The following is a 14,761-nucleotide window of genomic DNA, read 5'->3' as shown; positions in this document are numbered from 1 at the left end:
TGAAAAAACAAATTTGCCAAACAGTTATTTAGATAACTTCATAAAATTTTGTGATACAAGTTTTTCCTACATTTTTATTATTCATCATCAGGTCCAATTGATAACAACAGGCTGATATCAGGTTCAAATTTGTTGATTTTCAAATGTAAAATGTATTAATGTATCGATTTCAAAAAATTTTAGACCATGGAGTAATGAAGGATATAAAATCATTTGCATTTTTCTTTAACTTGTTATATAAGAACGTTGCCTTACCATGCAATTCGAATTATTAAAACTCCTACCGAATTTACATCTATCCGATATGCAAAAACGCCGTTAATTCAAATGACCTAGCTAGCCTTTGTTGTGTGTATTGCACATTGCATACCTCCTGGCGCTTACTGTGGCTAAAGTTGTTTGTTACCACAGTTGATCTCCCAGTTTCAAAAATCCGTTTTGTTTTGATATTTTTTTGAAATTTAAATTTATTGTTTATTTATCTGAATTACAAAAATCATGCACAAATATTATTCACTTTGTTTAAAAATGCAATGTTCATTCACAAAAGCGCAGAAGAAATGAAATTTTACGTCTGTTTGCTGTGAAGCAGTTGGGCAAACAAATTTAACTCACGTACTGTCTGTCAAGATGGCGAACCGACGAATCTATTGTCCAGCCTGGCTGCACGCTCCTGACAGCTAGAAGGTGAGTGTAAACAATCAACAAATAAGTTGTAAAGGCATCGTATCAATTCATTTGCATTATATTTACAATAAAAGTGTATTGTAGCGTTAATCTATCCGAACATATTAAAACTATTAAATTAAAATCAAGTGTAATGCAGTGTTGTAGTTTTTAAAGCATGCAATAGCTCAATACGGACGACGCTTGTGCTGTTCGAGACTGTGCGGGAAAACTGAACCAAGAAAGGACACGCAAAGATGCTAACGAGCTGGAAAAGCTGGTGCCGACTCTGTGCGGAGGAAAAAGCGCTTTTAAAGCTGGAATCGGTCCGTGATGTCAATGCGGTTATTGGTAACTTTTTCAATGTTTCGGTAAGCCTCCACCAACATCAAGAGAAAGCCGACGCCTTCCCAAACATTGAAACGAACACTTCTCTTTGCAGTTGATCGAAATCAAAGGCACAGCAGCGAGCATATGCGAGGAATGTTTAGGCTTTGTCAACAAATTGGAACACTTCGAAGCGAGATGCCATCAAACGAACCGGCTGTTTACCTACCTGGCGAAGCACTTGCCGGACGAAACGCACCCGCTCGACCTGAAGCAGATCCGTAGCAAGTATCTCGACGAGATGCTTCCGAACGATGGAGATGATGAGCTGTTTGAGGTGCTGGAAGCGGAGAGCGAACGTGCGAAGGAGCTGCTAAGCATCGATTCCGTGCTGGAAACGCAAGATATACAGGGTAATAGGAAATGCACTGCAGCTTTTGTTGCGATTCGTTCGATAACGTTGTCCCCTTGTGTTGCAGAGCTCGGTAAAGCGGCGGACGACAATACGGAGGTGCTGTACCAAGTGGAGTCGCTAACTGTTTCCAGCGTTCAAAATGAGCTGGAAAACAATGCGAACGAGACGGAACAGTGGGAAATGTTGGAGGTCGATATGGACGATTGTAGCAATGGTCTGGAGACGAACGATGAGAACGTGGAAGAGGAGGAGTTTGACAAATTTTCCGACTCGGATTACGAACCAGAGACGAGCGGATCGGCCAGCGGTACAAAGCGTGATCAGAGCAAGGGAAAAGATGACTCCGAGTCGCCGATCGATGGGGACGATGAAAGCGTACCTGCTGAGCAGCCCCAAAAACGAAGGTACACGACGACCAGAGGCGATTCCACCAATCAGCAGGTGCATCAGTGTAAATACTGTCGGAAAACGTTCAAATGCAACAGTCAGCTAACGAGGCATGAGTACATCCACCTGACGCAGGATGGAAAGCCACGCTACTCATGCGAAATTTGTCGCAAAGTGTAAGTGTTTTGAGGGAGGGAAACAGTTGCAGCATACTAATCTCTGAACGTTGTGTTTCAGGTTTACTAAATCCTCAATCCGGCGGGCGCACATGCGAATGATGCACGAGGGCGCAAAACCGTACATGTGCGAGGAGTGCGGCAAACCGTTCAGCTCGAAGGGTGCACTGAAGGAGCACTACATCGTGCACTCCGAGGAGCGACCGTTTAAGTGTGCGTACTGTCCGAAAAGCTTTAAAAATGCGCCACGTCTCAAGGTAGGTTTGATTGCTCTATTTGTCGTAAACGCTTCACGCTTTCCCTTTTTCCATCCCGCAGACACACGAAGATACCCACAACGATACGCTGTACGTGTGTCCGCACTGTGGCTTGAAGCTCAACACCAAGCGAACCCTGAACATGCATATGGTTGTGCATTCGGATCAGAAAAAGTTCAAATGCCAGGAGTGTGGCAACGAGTACAAGCGCTCCAAGGCACTGAAGGCACACCTGATACTGCACACCGGGCTGCGGCCGTACCAGTGCCCGTTTTGTGATAAAACCTTTGCAAACGGATCGAACTGTCGCAGCCACAAGAAGAAGTTTCATCCGCGCGAGCTGGCCGCACTGGAGGCGGCGGGTGGGCAGAAACCGGCTGCCAACATTCCGAAACTGGAACACCTTCAGCGAAAGTGAGAACCGACTGCTGTGTGGCCAATTCAGGAGAAATAGTAATAATCGCTCATTTCATTCCAGAAGCCAAAGCGATGGGGAAGGCGTTGAGATCACGAGGAAACACATTCGCTCAACTGCGCGAGCATCGAACAGTAGCAGAGGGAAAGAACGACAGGAACAACTGACGCTCACTGCTGATGAAGCAGATACGGATGGGTCGCCGATCAACTCTGTGCTAAAAATGGAGCTTAATGTGTGAAAAGATATCGGCATATCTCGCTGGTAGGTAGCTTAGGACAGGCAATTGTAAGGTGTAGGTTAAGTAACGGTAATTAAGCTAAGGATTGCGGTTGAATCACAACAGTTGTATAAGCAAAAAAGTATTTATTTGATTGATTCCTTTACTCCAGTTCAGATGACGATTAGCTTTTGTTGGATTTCATCCAGCCAGCTAACTATCCTAATGCTAAATGGCTTTTCTATTTTATAAACGACGTTAGAGTTTCAAATCGTTGATATCGGCCCCGGAACTAATCCCGGAATGATTCCGAACTTGAATTGTCAGAACCTTAAATTTACCCTAAATCTTATCTCGCTTTCACGCTGATCTCCATGTTTATTAATTCACGAATCTCTATGTTTATTGGCTGCTCATCTATACATGGGTTTCCGATAGAACTCAAGACCGCGGGACACTTTGACGAATCTTCGGGAGCCAATCGCAAGACTGCGGAACGATACTTCAAAACGTTGACGATACCGGGATCTGCGGATTTGTATCGCATGACTGCGGCACACTTTTTCGGGCACACTATCGCACCCCAGGGAAACCCTGTAAATCCTGATAATGGGACCAAATTGTGTGGCCAGAAAGTTAAGCAGAATCCATCTTGATCCAGATACGGATCCCAAGCCTATCGATGTTACAGGGTTTCCCACGATTTATTGGTCAGTTTCCATGATTTTATGGAGCGTTCCCACGAACGCGATGATTTTATGGTGCGACCAATAAATCGTGGGAAACCCTGTAAGGGTGATCTTTAATCTATCCTATTTCTTGAAGTGGTTTTCCATATTAGGATCCAAATGATCCGAAAAGGATTTGAGAAATTGGTTAAGAATTCCTGATATTGATATCGTATCTGTCGGAAATTTGTTTTAAACTAATATTGTCTTTCAAATGATCCCAAAGCTATCCTTCCTGTAGAATTATATTCAAACTTATTCTTGTACTGGAAAATGTTGTTGTTAAATGTTAAAGCACCGATATCGGAATGTACCAAACCTACCGCGGACAACAAAATGATCACCTAACTGTGTCGATTCTGAAACTAGCCCAGTATCGATTCGGGGTTTCTTGTTCCTGGTACCAGACCTGGAAGTAAAACAATCTAATCCTGGAAATCCCAATGTCTGACCGAAGAATTTGTCCCAGAGCTACCACGGCCCCGTCACTGATACCCAACTTCTTCCAAATTTGGTGTTAATTTCATTCCTTTCCAGAACATTTTTAACTCATCTCAAAAGTACTACGATTCTGGAGCTGATATCGGCCTTATAACGAATTCTTAACTGTTTCTGAATCTGTGTCCAGTCTCCAGAGTTACTGATGATCTTGAATCGGGTTCTTCAACAGATCATAAGCCCTAGAATTTCTGATGTAACGGAACTGTTTCCAACAACGCCGACACACAGTTTGGGGTCAAGGTTAGTTATCTCAACCAAGGTCAGTTATCTCACGCTCTGCAATAAGTGTTTCGAGAGCATCTGTGAAAGATGAGGCGGCTCCATCTCTCACTTAATCTGCTCTAGTGTTTCAAAAATGTCTTCTCACTCTTTTGGGACGTTAATCATACGATTGCTTTGTTCTTGACCTCATGTAGAATCCTTGGAGATTGCTACAGTGCGTACCTAAATATTATGAAACTCTTACATGCCCAATGTAAGTCCACTTTCGGATGATCGATAGTAACAAATCAAACACACCCCATCTTAACCTCAATACCAGGTAGTTTACAGTTCTTCATTGATCAATAAACATTCCCACCCGACTGCGGTCCATGTCTGCGTCCTGGGTGAGCATGTCTAGCGTCCAATTAACCGCGGGGACTCCTCGCAATCCTGCCACTAAGCGCTAATGCATTATAAATATTTTTCCCTAAAATCCTCGATCTGCTTCATCGCGAACGCTGCCATCATGTTCGCTTTCTCCTGCACCTCCTTGTTGCTCAGGTCCCGGATGCTGCCAAACGATCGCGTATTGCCGACCCATTGATTCGGTAGATTAACCTGCAAAACAGTGAAACAAGGCAAAATGATACCAAAACAGTACAGAACGGTTCATTCCTTGTGCGGCAGTGTAGTTTGCCGTGCATTCGTACCTTATGGCGAGCGATGGACCGGATGATCAGAATCGCAACGTACACGGTGAAGTACAGCGTAAAGTACAGCGGCACGTACCAAAGCGTTCGGCTGAGGTAGTAGTAGCTGTAGTTCTTAACCCTGGGCGTTTCCGGTGCCGGCGGTGGCGGTGGCGGAGGAGGCGTCGTCGCGGGCTCGTCGTGATAATGGTGATGGTCGTGATCGTGGTCGAAGATGATGTCCGGATAGTGATCATGGTCGAAGCCGGTGAAGTAAGGAAAATCATGCTCGTGATGGTGATGGTCGTGATCGTGATGGTGATGGTCGTAGTCTGCATCCATGCCGGACGGTGGGCCGGACGGTGGGCCATCCATTGCCGGAGCACTCGCCATCGGCATCGCCATCTGCGGGGACATTTGCTGCATCGGTGGGCGATTATCTGGAGTGGAGGGGTAAATGATAAGTAACATTGTCGCACGACTCTCTTCAGCAGTGGGACACTCACCGGAGTAGCTCGGCGGCAGATACTGCGGCTTGCCCGGACCAACCGATATGGTACCGATGGCATCGTCACCTGGAATGCCGGAAGCAGGAGGAAGATAGCTGGTCACAGCGTTGTTTTGGCTCGGTTCGGGTCGGTTCGAGGGGGGCAGATAGGGCGAATGGACGTTCGGTGGAAATTTGTACAACTCGGCCGGTGCCATGTACGGTGGGCGGTAGGGTGAGGGCGGTGCTTTGGGTGGGGTAAGATTGACGGGGGAGTTCGGATTGCCCGACGGCGGTGGAAGGTAGCTAGTGACGGAGGCTGGCGGGGACTCTTTCCCACTGGGAGGAAGATAGTCCGAATGAATGTTGGGAGGGAATTTGAAGTTGCCGGAAGGCATGTGAGCGGAGGGGGCGGGTTTTAAGTTGGCCGCTGCCTGGGGATCACCCGAAGGGGGTGGTATGTAGCTGGTGGCGGAGGGCAGTGCGGGAGAATTGGGTCCATCCGGTGGCAGATAGTTAGCCATCGTGTTGGGTGGGAATCGGTGCAGTTCGTTCGGTTGAAGTGAACCCGTCGGATTGACCCATTCATTGTTGGGAACGGGCTTTAAATTGGCCGGCGAACGGGGATCACCCGAAGGTGCCGCCCCGTAGCTTGTGCCAGTGTGTTCGGTAGAGTCAGCGTCCCCATTGCCATCCGGCGGCAGATAGCTGGCGTTAACATTGGGCGGGAATTGGTACAGCTCGGCCGTACCTTTGTACGACGACTGGCCAGCCTGTGCGGCGACAGCCACGGTATTGTCACCCGAAGGTGGCGGCAGATAGCTCGTAACCGGGTTTTTAGACCGTTCGAAGGTCCCACCTGGATAGGAGGCGTTAGTGTTGGGAGGAAATTGGAACAAATCGCTCGACGGTTTGTAACTGTCCATGGTGGGCTTTTTGTCCGACGGGGGCAAATGACCGGTGTGGGAGTTGGGAGGGAAGAGGGTAATTTCGGAAGAAGCATCCATCGTCGAACTGGGCGAGGTGGGCAGGATGGGTTCGGTCGTGGAAGCGGATGATGGCGACGAATCCTCACCAGAGTTGGGCACGGGCGTCGGCACAAAGATCGGTTGGTCTGGCTGTGACGGTGGTGGTGGTGGTGGTCCTGGTGGTGATGGCGGTCCTGACGGTGGCGCAGGCACACTGACCGGACTGTTGTCGGAGGCAGCAGGCCGCAGCGCACCCGGGATCGGTACGCTGACCGGGCTGTTGAAGGAAGCGGCCGGTATCGATGCAAACGGAGCGGCTGCTTTGGGAAAAAACAAAAAAAAAAAAAACAAGGGAACGAGGAAAGTTATTGAAGTGGAAGTTTGGTTGGGAAAATAGTGGGCAATATTGCGGTGACGCTACTGTTACCGGGTTGCTTTTGCCTCTTCAGCTTGTAGATGGTGCCGCCGTACGCTTCGCCGGGTGCAAATCGGTCCATTGCTGGTTGCCCGGAATGGGTGATTTTGGAAAGGGAAAAACAAAAACAAACCAAAGATCGTTAAAAACAGTGCTGTCTGCAGCATACACCCAGGATCCCAGGATGCAGTATACGTTGTAGGAATAGGAAGATAGTGATGGGAGTACAGGAATCGATTCATGAATCCAATCCAACTCCGACTTTATGAATCCTTTACTTTATATGACTTCGAAATAAATCGACATCGACATCGGATGACTATGGAAGGATCGAATTGAATCCGGATTGCTCAGATGAAACTGGATATCTCCGAATGGAATCCAATCAATCGGTATTGAATTCGTATTGCTCCGAATAAATAAGAATCGTTTGTTATCATCAAAGCTACTTATGTGAATACTCAAAACTATGATCTTTAATGAACGTTCCTAAAAAAACCATCCGATTTAAAAGGTTATCATAACTGTAAAAGGCTTGCTTGTTTCAAACGATCGCATTAGTAAGAGTGAGTGAGGCTAGTAATAGTGGGCGCTGAGAGTGAGTGAATTGAATCCGAAAAGAGGGAACCAATAGTTGGCAAACGGTGGTAAGTTCTTTTGGAACGGATGGTCAATTTAACTGCAAACATTTTAGAATGTACCGATATTCCTCGACATACTCGATACACGCGATTTTCCAAATTTGACAGTTCTTTGAGCAAATTGTACTGATTTGACACATCAAAAGTCGAATGCAAAATAAATTCCCTTTTGGTCGAATAAAAAAAAAACCATTTTAAACAGTACAACATTGTTATCTTCAGTTGAAATCAGATCCAATATCTAATTTAGAGGCTAAAACCTACGAATTTAAGCGAAATTATACGAAAATTTGCTAAAATTTGACAGAAATCCACGAAATTCGACTTACGCTAATTGTCGAGATACGGTATTGACTTCGATCCGCATTTCAGCATATATCAAGGAACACCTGTACATTATTGATTCATTTGTCTTGCTTGGTTTTGTATTTAATAGTTAATTTTAGAAGATTACTAGGAGCTGATCTAATTTTAGCTCCTTACCAGTTGTTCGAGTGGAACAACTATGAAAACTGTTTCTTATTGGGGCCCTTCACGATTCTAGTCAGTTTTTTTTTGTATGGAGTTTGACAGTTGGAGGTTGAAATCATGTAAACACTCCATACAAAACCACACATAAAATTGGCCTGCAATTTTCAGTCTAGATTATTCTAGCCTCAAAACTAGAACTAGATTCGAGTACCTGCTCGAAAAATGGCAAAACATTTATCCCAAGGTGAATTAAAGAGATTAGGTGATGGAATCCAGAATCAAAGTGTATGTAGTCCAGGTGGTCTCATAGCAAGTTTTTTTGAAATGGTTGAAAACTTTTCAAACAAGTTCAAACAAGCTTTCTGGAGGCTTGACGAATACACAAAACACTCTTAAAATCTTCCTTCAGAAATATAAGCCATAAAAATCAGCCTTCTAAATTCATACACCTTGGGATAAGCCCACCTGTATATTATACCCACTTGGATAGCGGCTCGAAAACTGCTATACAATGCAAACAGCTGACAGGCTGAAATTTCAGCCTAAGAACTTAAAACGGAAAGGGCCCCATTATTATGCTCAAAGTAACTTTGGGGAACTTTGGGTTGAGGTTAAAGGTGAACGATTTGGTGTAGATACAAAATCAATATAGAGCAATATGTTGTTGTTGAGTATGAACTTTATCAATTACGATTTGCATGTCTTGCCTTTGATTCCAAAGAACTGTATGTCACTGATTGATAATGATGAAATTCCGGTGTATTTAGCGAGCATAAAGTTTGCACAAAGTGTTATTATGGCAAACATTTCAATATTTAAATACTTTCTGTAAGGAACTTTATAGTTGGAGGATGTAGATTACCACTAATTCTGTGGATTTTGGAGTTGATCTGGATTCGAATCTTACAGTAGCTGGATACGAAACAATTCCATTTTGTCCATCACTACAGGAAAAAGGTAAAGTAACAAGTCTCCCCAAACCCAAATCATGTTTATCTTACCGACTGGAGCGTTATAGTACGGTACACTGTTGGCAGTGTTTTGCGAGTAGCTCGGATAGACAATGTATTTCGGCGTCTTGTAACCGGCGTTCGGTCTCGCCACCTGCACCGGCTTCGAAAGGAAATCGGGATGTATCGAGAATGGGAAGCTAGGTGCTCCACTGCCACCGCCGCTGGAAAACCCTCGGCCGGAGCTTTGATGATGATGATGGGAGGGAGCAAGAACAAAAACCGCATGAAATAAGTGTCAGAATCATTCTGGTAGATTGGGTCGGTGGGGTGGGTTTATCTTACGATTCACTTGCTTCCTGGCGGTGTGCACTGCCAGCGATTTGTTGCCGCTCGCTGGTCACATTCCGGCTGCTCTCCGGCTCCGGCTCCGGCTGTTGGTGGGCCGGTGCACTCGAGTATGAATTGAAAACGATCGTTTTCGGTTCACTGTAGCCGAGCAGCTGTGCAAATAGCGCTAAAACGATCGATCGCTTAATGTGGCCCATGGTGTTTGGCATAATTGTGTGTATCCTTGTCGGGTTCTTAATAGTAACAGCTTGCTGCGGCGCCTTTTTCCACTAAACTTGTAGCACACACGCGTTGTTTGAATGTCCTTTTACAATTTCACACGTACACACTCTCACACACACACACACACAGTCTAAGTTCTAGCTGCACTCATTCCACATTTGTCTTATCAGCGAGAAGCAGTAGAGACGCGTCTTATCGCGCACTCATCTAGCGATGAAATGAACATGAACCGTCCGCTGTAAACACAGTAATCGGCTCCGGTCGGCCCAATCGAGGTTCGAATTATTCGTGAGCTATTCCTGCACCATGAACCACCAACTAGCCGTTTCCGGCTCCTCTGCTCCTGTGCTTCGAAACGTGACAAATATTTTCTGGCTCGTTGAAACTGGGCCATATATCGGGCGGCAAGGATAGATTTCCCTCACTCGTTCGACGGAGTTCGACTGTGAAATGACCTGGTTTTCTTCGCAGGAAGATAAAAGGTGCTAATCGGTGTAAAGTAGCTTCGTTCTTCTTCTAAGTAAGGTGTCGACGGCAGCTTTGCATGCTCCAGTTCTTATGGTCGAGCCACTGGCTTGCGCTTCCGATTGCGCGAAACCAATAGAAAGTTTCAACGTCTCGGCGCAAAGTTAGGACGTCTGGACATCATCATCATCATTTGACCCATATTTTGCTATGGTTCGCATTGCTTTTGATTCGACGTAAGCGAAAGTGCAGTCGGTGGTTGTTGGGGCGACCTGGGAAAAAATATTGGCCCCAATTGACCACGTTTCGCTGGGGCGCTGGGGCGATGAAGCTGAAAATCACGCGTAAAGAAGTTTAGTTGAAGCGTTATAACCATTGACGAGAATCAGCAAAGCAAACAGTGGGACTGCGTGGATGGTATGGGACGGAAATGAAGATGTAGTCAACTGAATGAAAGTGTATCGTAGGTGGAGAAAGCTCGAATTGGTGCCCTCTGTTAGAAGAAACATTGTAAGCCTGTTTGACTTGCACGTAGAAGGAGGAAGTGCTCGTAAATACTGCAGCACAGGTGTTTAATGTATGTATTTGCGAGGAAAAGTCCCGCTAAAGTTTTTACATTGTCCTGGCACTCCAAATCGGTATTGATCTCCTGCTATTATAGATCATGATCATTGCTTACATTTTAACAGGCCTACGAATGACAACAGAACGTTCTTTCTGTTTAAAAAAGATTAAAATAATAGTTTTTAAAGAGCTGAAATAAAACAATTTATTGTAATAAAATTACAATAACAATAAATCGATGGGGGCCATGAACTCGTTTAGCAGACTTATTATTTATTACATTTTTAAAGCTAGTTTGTTATCCTTGCTATGGTTTTGTATTTAATTTCACTGCATCAAATGCGCTTGCATAAATGTGAAAAATATTAAACAATCTTCTTATGTTCTCTAAAATTTAAGTTAAAACTTTGTGAGTTCATAACACACAACACTTGATCCATTTGTTTTTTAAAGTGATCAAACTTCAAAGTTAAAAAGATTAAATTAATGAAGTTAAATATAAAAAAGATCATATTGTCTCCCTATAGAACCCACTCCCCACACTACACCTAAGAAACATATAGTGCAAAGCTAATTACAGGGTTTTCGACAAAGTGAGTTGATATCATTTATTTAGTCATTTAGTCATGTAATATTCTAATTGGATTCTAATTCTTCAAATATTCTAACAGGAATTGAATGTAAAATGCTGAACTAAACTCTCATTCACTCCATAGCAACGTCCATCGCTAAACATAAACAATGTTCACTTTAACTGTCAAAATTTTCCCATGGCTTTCTGTCAATTTACTCTAAGTGCTTCGACCTGTTCTCTTTCAAGGACCTTGCTATAGAATGTGAGGAGCGTATGGAGCGTACGGAGCTACACAGAGCTCTTAAGTGATTACTGATCTTGTGCATACGTCCTCTTCTCTTCACAATAACTTTCTTTACACAACACTAAGTTTATGGTTATAGTTAAGTTTTTCTTATCTTTTCATATCAATTAACTGTAATTTATATTCGAAGCTTAGCGGGAATCGCACACTGATTAATGAATTTCGCTGAATTAAAATTAATTAAAATTAATATTAATCCCACTTACAGGAATTGTCCATTTGTAGCATTAAACTTTTGGTTTAAATATTCCTAGAATATCGTCATTACTCCCACCGAATCGCAATAATCCATTTTCTATAATTCTTGCTAACTCAAACCAAAAACACATCCTACCAAAATAATCCATTCAAACTGTAATAACACAAACGTCCGGTTACATAATTAAGCCATTACCAGCGTAAACCAGTTTGATGTATTTGCTCCTTTTAACGACAATTCCACAAAGGAAAATAAATGCATTTCATGGAAATTGAATTATAAACAACGGTTGCCGTTCGTTTTTGATGTGTAATAATAAATCGTGATCAATATATACATATCGTCGCTGTTACAAAACAAGCGTCCAGTGTGGTTCTATCGGTTCTGTTGGAATAAAGGCCAGCTCGGTAACGTTTCTTTTAGTCCCACTTTTCCCGCTTTACAGTCCTGCATGCACGTGTGGTGCAGCGATGATGTATAAAACGGGCGAAATAAAACATCACGACAGGCGGGATTGATCTTTTGCTATGATATTATTGCCCATGCTCGGGGAGGTTGAGGAGGTGGCGATCGCAAATATGGCTTTCGTCGATCAAACCTTCAACCTACGTTCGGAATGAAAATTATATCAATCAATGTTTTTTTCCCCCGTGCAATTCATCCCTTTTCTTTCCTATTTCCCCCTGTCGCCTGTCACTGTCGGTTTATTTGCACAGATTTGTTTGCCTTTGTGTCCTGGCCCCACAAAAGCCAGTAAAATGATGAAAGTGATTTCGTTTTTTTGTGGGCTCCGAGCTTCGATTTTAGTCCCTGGGAGCTGTCCACAGGAATCGTTGCGTTGTGTGTGTGTGTGTGTGTGTGTGAGTGTGTGTGTGCTTGTGTGACAGGAAACCGTGCGTGTGCGTGTTTGCCAGTTCCGCTTGGATGATTGATGCTGTGCTGTGTATAGTTGGTTACAGTTTCGTGTGGTCTTTTGGAAAAGATGGAAAATGAATTGGTTCACGTGTGTGTTAGTGTGTGTTTGATAGTTTGAATCCACAAAAAATTTACATTCATTTCTGTATGTTGAACCTCACCACCAGCGAACTACGCTCTACCGCAAATTAGTGGCAAATGATGTCGTTCTACGCGAGGGCCCAACAAGCTGCTGCCGGTGGGGCGGAAAAAAGCAGGACATCCAGCGGTCCCATTTATGGTTTGGGCCCCGTGATTGTTATCCTCTCCCCTTCGCAATGTGACGCGTCCAATCAATTGCTTGTGAAAGTGCGTTTATCATCGTCGCAATTTTCCACCCAGCCCAGCACTATTGCGCCCAATCAGGCGCGATCTTTAAACAGAACCGTTGCAGCTTTATCTACGCAGCAAATCGCGGCGTGGCGCGGTGTTAAGCACGTACGCAAGGTGCCAAATTTGACAGCAGCAACACCGGTCAAGCGTTGGCGTGTGTTGTGGGTTCGGTTTTTGGGGCTCTCTTCATTTGCCTGTGCTTGGCAACGTGGGACGTGATGTTGGGCCGGACGCGTGATTACAAGAGATTGCTGAGGGTTCGAACCGAAGGGTTTTTGATTTATGCCCCAAAACTCTTCCACGAGGCACGAGGGGCACCTCCGGGGGTGTGAAGCCTAAACACAAGGTCCCCTCCCCAGCAGCAGTACAAATGGATTAACAAATGTTACGTGCTTTTCATCATTGATGGTGATGTGTGTGATTTTACTACCCGACAGAACGTGACCCGAGCGCTGGCGTGCACTGACCCCGGGACCCAGGGGAGGAGGACGGGGGGGGGGGGGATTTGCCGAAAATTAACGTCTTTTAGCGCCACTCCTTCCCGAGCCATTTACGCATTGGCAGCCAAATGTGGAGCAGTTGCAAGAGAAAGCTTAATAAATTCTAGAGCAGTTGGAGCAGTTTCTTTTTTTTAATAAATTCGCTACTTCTGCCAACGAAGAGTTGCAGAATGAATTAAATTGTGTTCCAATTCTACTACCACGATGTTCAGAGTTCTGGGAAAAATGTGTTTTACGAAAAAATCGCTGCTAAAATATCAAAACCACTCTCAACCAGAGCGCTCCTGTCATCTGCAACAACCTGTCCGAACGAAAACATTGTGAGTTTGGTAGGAATAGAAATCAGTCCGTCGCCGGAAGCACGACACGTTTGGCACATCTGTTCGATTGCCCCCTTGCAGCCGTTTCGTGTGCCCCGCGCACTGTGGTGTTGCTCTGTTTCCTGTGCTCCGCTTGCAACGAGTGGGGTTTTGGAATGGTGTTGGCTGGTTGACGAGTGTGTCCATTTCGTCTAGTTTCGGTGATTTGATGGGTCTTTTTTTCCCCCATGTAGGGGAGAATGTAGGGGATACCTACGGTGCCGAATGAATGATGCCCAAGAAAAACATGTTTCATGTCCACCAGTCCTCCACTATCTCCGGGCACCGTGTTCGATGGAACGTAAATCGATTTACGAATCGTTTCGTGAAAATTGAGGAATCTTTCGTAATTGAACATCCGGACGAGACTGTCCAGATTCCGGTGCCGTCGTTTATGTGTTTGTGTGTTTCCATTTTGGGACGGTGTTTCACACATTGGCTTTGGGTTGGATTGGGATTGTGCGCCTGGGAGGATGCGAAAGTAATGTATGCACACGCCAGCGTTAGAATGGACACGGACAGCCTCACCTGGACCCCAACAGAGGCAGTCTGACCGTCTCGAGCAAAACAAATGAGGCCTCCAACGTCCTACTAACTGCGGTCCGTCGATTGAAGGATGACGGCTTTGGGCTTTCTACGGAAAAGACCAAAATAGCCCAGGGGCTCACGATCGATGATCGGTGATCGAAAAAACCGTTCTGACGCCGTGTAGGCAAATTATTTTATTAGCCCAAACCCCCCTCCGTGTGTGCGGGTGTGTTCATCAATCTGGCCGGCTGGAGGAAGGGTTGATACAGCCGGCGAGGAGTTCAATTTTCATCCGATTCCGGGTACTGGTGGGCAGCAGCCAAGGCAGCGCGAGGAATAATAAACGAGCGGAAATCAACCTGACAGACCTGGCTGCAATGGCACTGCAGGGTGGAAGGAAATTGCAGCCCGCTCTGTCTAGACGGCGGAGATAAATTAAGTTATCAAGCAATGTCTAGCGCGGTGGTGTGCTGTTGTTGTATCGCGTAGGC

The 14,761-nt window shown here is 45.0% G+C and overlaps 2 protein-coding genes across 2 annotated transcripts; one reads left to right on the top strand and one right to left on the bottom strand.

Moving 5' to 3' along the window:
- Nucleotides 1-686: 686 nt before the first annotated feature.
- Nucleotides 687-3,003, top strand: LOC121596147 (zinc finger protein weckle-like). The gene is made up of 6 exons (XM_041920830.1): nucleotides 687-1,037; nucleotides 1,109-1,406; nucleotides 1,473-1,971; nucleotides 2,033-2,228; nucleotides 2,290-2,642; nucleotides 2,707-3,003. Exons 1-6 carry the CDS (start codon nucleotides 924-926, stop codon nucleotides 2,882-2,884), a joined length of 1,638 nt encoding a protein of 545 aa, XP_041776764.1. The 5' UTR covers nucleotides 687-923; the 3' UTR covers nucleotides 2,885-3,003.
- Nucleotides 3,004-4,628: 1,625 nt separating this feature from the next.
- On the bottom strand, nucleotides 4,629-10,280 carry LOC121596647 (leucine-rich repeat extensin-like protein 5). The gene is made up of 6 exons (XM_041921767.1): nucleotides 9,263-10,280; nucleotides 8,969-9,162; nucleotides 6,868-6,939; nucleotides 5,492-6,760; nucleotides 5,007-5,425; nucleotides 4,629-4,914 (listed from the first exon to the last, which is right to left on the bottom strand). Exons 1-6 carry the CDS (start codon nucleotides 9,463-9,465, stop codon nucleotides 4,768-4,770), a joined length of 2,304 nt encoding a protein of 767 aa, XP_041777701.1. The 5' UTR covers nucleotides 9,466-10,280; the 3' UTR covers nucleotides 4,629-4,767.
- Between the last annotated feature and the right edge of the window lie 4,481 nt (nucleotides 10,281-14,761).

The sequence above is a fragment of the Anopheles merus genome, chromosome 3R, assembly GCF_017562075.2.
Source record: "Anopheles merus strain MAF chromosome 3R, AmerM5.1, whole genome shotgun sequence".
NCBI classification, from domain to species: Eukaryota; Metazoa; Arthropoda; class Insecta; order Diptera; family Culicidae; genus Anopheles; species Anopheles merus.
Note: the sequence above shows the minus strand (reverse complement) of the source record. Positions and strands in the feature narration are given on the sequence as shown.

Coding starts and splice junctions, on each gene's coding strand:
- LOC121596147 (XM_041920830.1), top strand. CDS start 924: ATGCTAACGAGCTGGAAAAGCTGGTGCCGACTCTGTGCGGAGGAAAAA. Junction 1,972..2,032: donor TGCGAAATTTGTCGCAAAGT/GTAAGTGTTTTG, acceptor GTTGTGTTTCAG/GTTTACTAAATCCTCAATCC. Junction 2,643..2,706: donor CTGGAACACCTTCAGCGAAA/GTGAGAACCGAC, acceptor ATTTCATTCCAG/AAGCCAAAGCGATGGGGAAG.
- LOC121596647 (XM_041921767.1), bottom strand. CDS start 9,465: ATGGGCCACATTAAGCGATCGATCGTTTTAGCGCTATTTGCACAGCTG. Junction 5,426..5,491: donor TCTGCCGCCGAGCTACTCCG/GTGAGTGTCCCA, acceptor CCTCCACTCCAG/ATAATCGCCCACCGATGCAG. Junction 4,915..5,006: donor GGTCCATCGCTCGCCATAAG/GTACGAATGCAC, acceptor ACTGTTTTGCAG/GTTAATCTACCGAATCAATG.